This window comes from Gymnogyps californianus, chromosome 1 (genome assembly GCF_018139145.2).
Source record: "Gymnogyps californianus isolate 813 chromosome 1, ASM1813914v2, whole genome shotgun sequence".
In the NCBI taxonomy this organism is placed as follows: Eukaryota; Metazoa; Chordata; class Aves; order Accipitriformes; family Cathartidae; genus Gymnogyps; species Gymnogyps californianus.
The window spans coordinates 69,341,988-69,350,799 of NC_059471.1; the positions used below are offsets into that span (position 1 = coordinate 69,341,988).

At 39.2% G+C, this 8,812-nt stretch overlaps 1 protein-coding gene across 4 annotated transcripts in view; it reads left to right on the plus strand.

Moving 5' to 3' along the window:
• The window catches only part of FHL2 (four and a half LIM domains 2), a 43,892-nt gene extending 36,061 nt beyond the window's left edge, over window positions 1-7,831 (plus strand). For all 4 annotated transcript variants that reach the window (XM_050907858.1, XM_050907832.1, XM_050907849.1 and 1 more), the window contains exons 3-6: window positions 71-245; window positions 3,353-3,522; window positions 5,252-5,438; window positions 6,953-7,831. In XM_050907858.1, coding sequence (XP_050763815.1) covers window positions 71-245; window positions 3,353-3,522; window positions 5,252-5,438; window positions 6,953-7,104 — 684 coding nt within the window. In that variant the 3' untranslated portion in view covers window positions 7,105-7,831. The remainder of the gene's footprint in view (window positions 1-70; window positions 246-3,352; window positions 3,523-5,251; window positions 5,439-6,952) is intronic.
• Window positions 7,832-8,812: the final 981 nt, after the last annotated feature.

Here is an 8,812-nt window from a genome sequence, read left to right on the forward strand (position 1 = left end):
TTGCATTCTCTGAGCTTTCAGTTGTGCAAACTATTCATTCCGCTTACTCTGTGGTTTTGGATTTCTACAGGATCTGTCGTACAAGGACCGCCACTGGCATGAAACCTGCTTCCACTGCTTCCAGTGCAAGAATTCATTGGTGGACAAACCTTTTGCTGCAAAAGACGAACATCTACTTTGTACTGATTGCTACTCCAACGAATACTCTTCCAAATGTAATGAGTGCAAGAAGACTATTATGCCAGGTTAGGATGCTCACTTTTTGGACTAAGATTAGGCTAAATATCAAGCCCAAACTCAGCAACATTTGTGACAACTGTTTTTCCTTGACTACCTCTGCTAAGTCATGGTGAACTTTGTAAAATACAGTTGATGGTGCATTCTAATCTATTTCCATGACCAGAACATGTAATTTTCGTAATGGATCATGATAGAACTGTTATTCACATGAAGCAGATTACTCTTGAAAATTAGTATTTATTTCATTTAGTATTTTTATTAATGGGATTTATAATTTTCTACAGCAGTATTCATTAAAAGGCTTTTGATGGCTGGACAACTAAAAGTGATCTTTCTGTCCAATCCCAGCTTTGTACTCTGTCTTGATTGGCTTCCACTGCTTGAAGATCAGAAGCAGCTTGCAAGTTTAACAGCATGCTTAGTTCACGATTTAGCTTTTTATGTAATTACTCTAAATTTAGCTTCTCCCATAAAAATGAAAAATTGGTCAAAGTGCCTCTAAGGTCTTTCTTGAGCACAAAGATACGAAGAAACAGGAAAGAGCTATTTTCTTTTTCAACGTGAAACATGAGGTTATAGTAATAGATTGCTAAAACCTCATCTGCTCATGTCAATACTATAGCATTCTATGATGATTTGAGGGCTTAAAGTGGAAGGAATACTGGTCCAGAAATAAAATATTAAAAGGCAATTTGAAGAATCCACGTACATGCTCCATAGCAATTACTAGTTACTTTTTCCAGTAAAATTTTTCCTTGGCTGGTTCTGACATTGGTCATCTTAGACAAAAGCTGAAAACCACAATGTTGTGCACCTAAGGTGTAAAACTGAGGGCTTGATGATGAAATAGGATGTGTAAATAGAAACAACAACAATATTTAAAAGCAGATGGCCCTATCCATTCATGATTGAGTTTAGGCATCTCCTTCTGTTATTCCATGTGCATGTTTTTACTGATACAGCACTAACAACTGACATGTTTGGGAATAGCCAGTGCTAGTTTTAAAGCTGGAACTACATATATGTATATCGTTAAGATTATTCATCAAATTCACCCACATGATCAGTGAGCTTATCTACTGAATGGATCTCTTTTTGCCTATTATGCCAGCTATAGATTGATTAGTAGTAATGGAGGCTGAATTCAGCGACCCAGAGAACCCTTCTTCTCTTATCATCTGAAACAGAAGAAATCAATTTTTATGAAGCTTTACAGCCTCTTTAGCTGCTTACTCAAGATAGCCATGATGTCACCACATTCAGAGAGCAGGACACCCAGCATGTATTTTCTACTTACATAGCACACCATGTTATCCCAGGAGCTACACCAGAGCACTGTGATCACCAGCTGAAGCATAATTCATTTTGAAAGAGCCAGCAAGTGGTTGGATACCCTTATGGAGACTGTTAATGCTACACTTGCCCTTTGCTTTGCTCCACTGAATGTACAATTCAGATTTAATAAAGCATTATCATGACATGCCCATTAAATACTAAAGTAATTACAAGCTTGATCTTTCAGTTCTTCTGCAAACTAAACTCCCACTGACTTCAGTCCAGCAGCTAAGAAACAGGGCTCCCCCTGCCTTGAGTTTCAGTGACAACACAACCCCAAAGAGAGAACAGCTAAAAATGTGAAAATAAAATTCTAGACTATTCAAAAAAAATTATCCACATCTCCTTTTTCCAGAACATCATTCGTTCAAGGACTGATTTATTTGCTCCTTGGTATGATATAGAAAGTTACTAGCACAGAGACGGCATAATTCTTAAAAGGTGTCCATTAATAAAATGGATCAGAAATATTCAAGCATGTAAGCATCAGGCAGAAAGACAATTAACAGTTCACTTACTACAGTCCTGCAAGTCAATTCTTTAAAAAAAAATAAAAAATAAAAATCCTGAAGTATGCCTCTGGGCAGAATTTAATGAGACCAAAAAAGAAAAAGAAGAAGAATATGCAAGTAGTAAACAAAGAGGAATTAATGCTTGAGAAGGGAAAAATGGTAAAACTTCACCCTGCAGTAATGGGGGTGGGGAGAGCTGGCATCAAAGGAGTTAGTGTGGTTCTTCATCATTAGCCAACACGATCAACTTGTCAGTCTTCCAAGCACTTGACATCACGTTTGTTGCTACAGGCTTCAAGAGCAACGCAAAGCAGTAGGAGCATCATTTGTTTGTTTTCCCTTATGGCCAGTATCAAATATTCTGACTCAAACTGGTACATAAGAAATTACATAGTGTGCAAAGAAATTTGTCCATATAATAGGGCATCTCCAATTTCCTGGAAGGGCTCGGAGTCCGCCTGTCATACAGTGGACTGAATTTGCAAAGTACAGTATCTGTACCCTAAAGCTTCATTCTTGACAAGTACATTCAGCTCCTAACTACCATACCACTTTTCTGCTTTTCAGTAAAGGATTGTTTAAAGATTTTTCTTCCTTTCACATTGCAACTATGGTTTAAATACAACTGAAGTCAGAGAGAAAGCTTCTTTCTTACTGAAAGTTTCAAGAGACAGAAAAACATTTAGGATAGGTGTTGCAGAGCTGGAAACCATTGCAAATTTAGAGCAGACCTCAATGAGGACAGGAACAAGGCCCCAGAGCAGATATGAAATAATCCTTTGTCTCAGACAGTGACTATACTTTACTGGGAAAGGGAGGCAAGAAACTTGCCAGGAATTAGCCAGGTACCTTGCAGCTGTCTGAAAAAGAAACAATTGCATGAATGAATGATATCAAACTTTAACGAGGAATGGCCTTACCTTCACTCAGCACTAACAGCAGCTTTTATTGGTGCCTCGCCAATTCCCCAGAATCTTCCTGTGCATGAGAATTCATTATTAACTCTAATAATAGCACAAAAAGGTGTCCTAAGCCTTCATTATGAGCAGTAAATGTTTCTCTTCTTTATAGGAGGAGAAGAACCACTCACTCCCCAAAAACTTAAAATGGTACCCAACGCTATGCAAAGCTGGTAGGAACATGCAATAGCCTCCAGCTCGTAGCTGCCCTGCTGATTGACTGACAGCCAGCTGTCGGGCAAACAAGAGCTACAAATTGCATCCGTCTCAGCCAGAAGTTCAGCTGATGCTCTGGTCTCGTTACAGGTACTCGGAAGATGGAATACAAGGGCAACAGCTGGCACGAGACCTGCTTTATCTGCTACCGCTGCCAACAGCCTATCGGGACAAAGAGTTTCATCCCTAAGGACAATCAAAACTTTTGCGTACCCTGCTATGAAAAGCAGTTTGCCATGCAGTGCGTCCAGTGCAAGAAGGTAGTGCTCTCATTTTACTTACCTAAAACCTAAGGGATTGAAGTCCATCCCATTTTACGTCCAAGTAGGTAGAATATCTTACTTTTCTATGTGTGTTAAAAGATTCAGGATCAACTGATTTTAAGAGATGATACAATGTCAGTTCCCATCCTGCACCAGGCACAGCATTTACTACAACGAGAATTCTCTTACTCAGGGTTAAAGATCCCTTTGTACTGAAAGCATACAGAGAACACATTTTAAAACAAAACAAAATAAAATAAAAACTCTGCAGTGGAATAACCTCATTCCAATATAACCCATCATATATCATATACCTGAACATCTCAACTGGAAGGAAGATGAGCTAACACTGACCATTTTTTAATATTCTAATGATGTTCAAGACAGAGAGATAAGCTTTACACAGAGCAAATGCTGCTCCTGAAATAAACACTAGTAAACTCAATATGCTCAGGAGTATGACTTTCTAGGCTAAGGACCTTTTCTTTGTAAATTTCCTAAATTCTATACACAGACACTGATAAGAATTTTAGAATTCTTTCCTAAAAAGAATCGTCTCATCGCTTAGGGAACTAACAAATCCCAGTTTCCTATGGATATATGCATAGGAATCAAAACTACGGCTATAACCACAGTAAATTCCCTTTCCCACTGCCACCGTTTCCTCTTTGTCTCCCCTCGCCCTCTGCGTACTTCCAGCCACCACCTGTGCCCACACACCCAGACTTTCTTCCACGTGTGCTACCTGCTCGTTTGCCCTTCCAGTCAAGCAAAGCTGCAGTCTGGTCAGACATACTAGCTGGCCAGAAACGACTGCGTCTTTGCTGCTGCTGCACAGGCAAAACAAAACAAAACAAAACAGGTAAAGGCTAATTTTTTCTTTCAGCCTTTGACCTAAAGTATACCTAATTACCTTTACTACCTCCTATCCATCCATCCATTTTCTGAAGCTTCTAGGAGTTTTGTATCTTAAAAATTCTGTCTAGTGTCCAATTTTAACCACATTTGAGAACAGGCTCAAAAATACTTGGGAAAGAGGTAAAGACACAGATGAATACACATATTAGGGAGCATGATCACATACAAGCCTGATTCCCAGGGAATCTCCCTTTAGGGAAGAAAGGAAGAAAAATTAAACTGTCCAATTTTACAGCCTTCTTAGGAATACTCAAAGGATCAAAAAAAGTTCAGTTTGTCTAACATCAGGGGAGCTGTTTTTGTAGGCAACAACTTGTTGTAAGAGAAAAACCCCAGACAAAGTCCGGAGAAGCAGAGAGCAAAGACTTCAGCTAAAATTTGAAATAAAACAGTCTTTGCCAAGGAAAGTAACAGGGAAGTTGAAACACGAAAGGTAGTTCCTTCACCATGAAGAACGGGACAGGTGAAGGAACAGAGATGAGACAAATCCTAGCACATGCATATGAAAAGCGACATACAAAGACTAGCTTTAAAAAGAAAGAGGACAACTGAGAGTGAGATTATACAATATATGGAGAATAAAGTACTTTTAGTATGGGGCTTCTTTGTATAAACTAGGAAATTGTAATAAATCACTTGCATGATTTTCTCAAGGTCAACTCCAGCCAAAATGATGATTTTGCTGCTGTTAAGCCTTCTTTCCCTCCTCCCACCCACAAAAACCTCATCACCCTTCCTCTCTACCAAATCAAGATACAAACCTGCCGCCCTCAAGAAAACACTTTCTGTCTTACTTTCCATAAAACAGGCTATCACTACAGGAGGTGTTACTTACCGGGAGCAGCCGTGGCATAAGGAGTGCTTCGTCTGTACTGGATGCAAGAAGCAGTTGTCTGGACAACGCTTTACCTCCAGGGATGAGTTCGCATATTGCCTGAGCTGCTTCTGCAACCTCTACGCCAAAAAGTGTGCTGGATGCACAAACCCAATCAGTGGTAGGTCTCTCATGGCCAGTGCCTTTTTGAGGGTTTTTTTCAATGAACTGCTTTTAATATTAAAAATGGTTCAATAATTCATTTGGAATAACTTGAGAGACTCGAGACACTATACAATTCAAGATGTGTGAAATTAAATACTTACGATGCCTTTCAAGTGCCTAACAAAAAGAAATGGGAGAGGTCCTTAAATTGAAGTTTCCTCCTTTTCAGCTGATTTTCATGGAACATGGTATGGACAGAGTAACAGAGCTATGCATCTAGTGGGATATGCACGTTCCGTACGTCATTCCACTTGCGTTCATTAGAAGGATCACTGACTTCAGCAACAACAGTCCCTTCACCAGCACAAAATGTCTAACTAGCCTATACCTCACACTGTAGCACAGCGCATTGCTTCCCTGACTTTTCAGGACAGCAACTGAGAAATCACCAGGCTTTTAGATACTGCTTTCCAGTACAAAAGTACTTAAAGGAGCAACTGCTTAGAGCTTTACTATGAAACACTTCGCATAAAAATATAACCTCCTCTATGAAGTAATCAGCATTTAACAGCATGATCCTTACAGTCCAAGACTGCAGATCTGAGTTACATCTGGACGTTTTCTCTCTTGTTATTGCTCTGCCCTTGTGCCTGTCCCTCACTAACATATGCTTGATTGCATAGCTCCTAGAAAAGTCAGTGCATAACACCACAGGTACTGTTTCCTGTTCGTGTGAAAGAGGCATTTCTCTCTTGAATATTGCAGTCCTTTCTGTCATATGCTGGTTTTTTTCACAATGTTGCTACTAAAGGCAAAAAAACCCTCTCATCAGGTAAGAGATATGCCCAACTAAATCTTTTCACTGACTTCCAGCTAGTCATTCCAATGCATCATATTCAAATTGCTTGTCATTTCTGAGGTTAAGCAAGAGATAATTACTACTAAGAGACATTCATCCCTTTTCTCTTTTTTTCCTGTACAACTTCAATACACCCTTATGATAACCTCCATAGCCTCAAACTCAAATGCTTTTTGCAGTTTGCTAATCTGCTTCTTTTCTTCAGGCGCTCTTCCTTCAAAGCTATGAATCAAGTCATGACACAACCTGTCAGACTTTTTAAGGATCTAAATGCATTTTTACAAAACAAAATTAACTTACTCAGACGCCATAAAAAATTCTGTAAAAAACTATCAGACTTCTGTTCAGGGGCAGTTGCTTTCCTTTTCTTCTGCTGCATATCGGAGCGCCATCCCTTGAAAGTTCATTTCTGCCATTATCACCAGTGATAACAGTCTAGTTCACTAACTTCGCTGAAAGCAACAGAACTATCTGAGGATGAAAATATTACTTGCTACAAAATAAGGGTGGCAAAATTAGCGCAGCAACAAATAGATTTGTCACAATGGCATTGTTTCACTACTATATGTCGGATGTCCATAGCAATCCATGAGGGGAGTCTGAAATAGCATCATTTGATGGCTGATGTGCTATTCTTTTCTTGTAACAGAATGCTTTTGGTTTTCAAACAGGACTCGGAGGAACCAAGTACATCTCCTTTGAAGAACGGCAGTGGCATAATGATTGCTTTAACTGTAAGAAGTGCTCTCTCTCGTTAGTGGGTCGCGGCTTCCTCACAGAAAGGGATGACATCCTTTGCCCTGAATGTGGGAAGGATATTTAAAGCTCAAAATAAGAGGTGGGGAGAGGGGAGGAAAGCCGTGCTTGCAATATATAGTCTGAAATACACGGATGTTCGGAACTAGCTTTGCCACTCTGTGTTTCGCTGTACTATTAACATTACTTAATCTTTTTCTTCAAACTCTCCAAATCTGGAGGGAAAACAACTTAAAAATCTCTAGTAGCAGTGTTGGTGTTTAAGATTTCTACAGCTAACCAAAACTAATGCAAAACCTGAGACGTAAAACCATTCGGGTGTTATTGACATAACATACTCTTTTTGTGTTTTTTTTTCCCTTCCACTAAATATTCCAGTTACAAGCAAGTGATAGAGTTCAAGGATTACAATGGCCACGCGCAATACATTCATAGATGGATATTCAGGGTGAAACCCTCAGCCCACTGAAATCAATGGCAAACACCATTCAATTTCAATAAGGCTGTGGTCTCGCCTCAGTGTTCTTGAGCTATGTGGCTAGTGTGTGCTGTCAAGTGTGTAGAAAGACTGCGAATGTAGAGGGTGTTTCAATGTACAAGGATTTGTGCCATGCCACAAAGAGATAATGATAAAACAGTTGAAGTGGGAGTGCTTCATAAAAGGTACATATTTTATTGCATGACTAGCTGATCATTGTGTGAAGTACAAGTTCTGATTGACAGTGTCAGTATTACAGTTAGTCGACATTACACTGCACATTGTATTTTTCAAAATAAAATCATTTAAAACAAAACTGTGATTGCGGTTTAATGGTATTTACATATTAGATATTTACATATAAAATGCTTTCACAGTCTGAGGAAACACAACGTAAGCCATACAAACACAACCCTTTTTGCACCCAGTCATTTGAAACTGTGGAGTTTAGACAGTCCTCAGGTGGGCCTTGCTGATACAACATAGTCTTCTACTAACTGAAGTTGGTGGGACAATTATCAGCAAAATGGAACAACTGTGTGAAAATACTGAATCGACTGCAGCTGATAAAAATGTGTTCATAGGCTCTAAACTCAAAACCAAAATATTGTTCTTCTCAGCAAGCATGGAGTTCAAAAAGACATTTATCTTTGCAAAAGTCAGAAGTTTAACTTCTATACTAGGTCATGCTTTAATTTTGTTCTGTATTGCAACACGTAATACCCTTTCCTCTAGCATCGTTTCTGCTACATGTTTGCTGCAAAGGCAACTGTCAGCAACAGCATGCTGGCAGGACAGTAAAATCAAGAGGAAACAATCCAAAGGAAGATAACTCTCTTCCCAAAGCAAACTTCAAGAAATATGACCACGTTATGCAATGTATGATCCTGGTACCCCTTCCAGATGGAATTCATTTGTATCCAGCAAAAGGAGGAAAGTAATATGTCACACTTCCAACAGGAATCTTCAGATGTGGAAAGAAGAATTAGGAATATACTTACTCTGTGTGTAACTGGGTAGGGAAAGTTTGCTCCTAGTTCCGGCCACCACTCTTGAATTTGCCTCTTTTTTTACCAAGTGTAAAGTGCTCACAGGTCATTGCTCTCTCATTAATTCAACAAGCTAAACAGATGCATCAGATCAGATCTGGTTTTCTGTACACCATTTGCAGAACTTGGCTAGCTGACATTTTTGAAGTGCACACCATGCTAACCTGATCTCACTGAATGAATAAATTCTATCCTTTGGTGACTTCATTCTATGACAAAGGCTGTAATAAAGAATAGCCATAAAATTC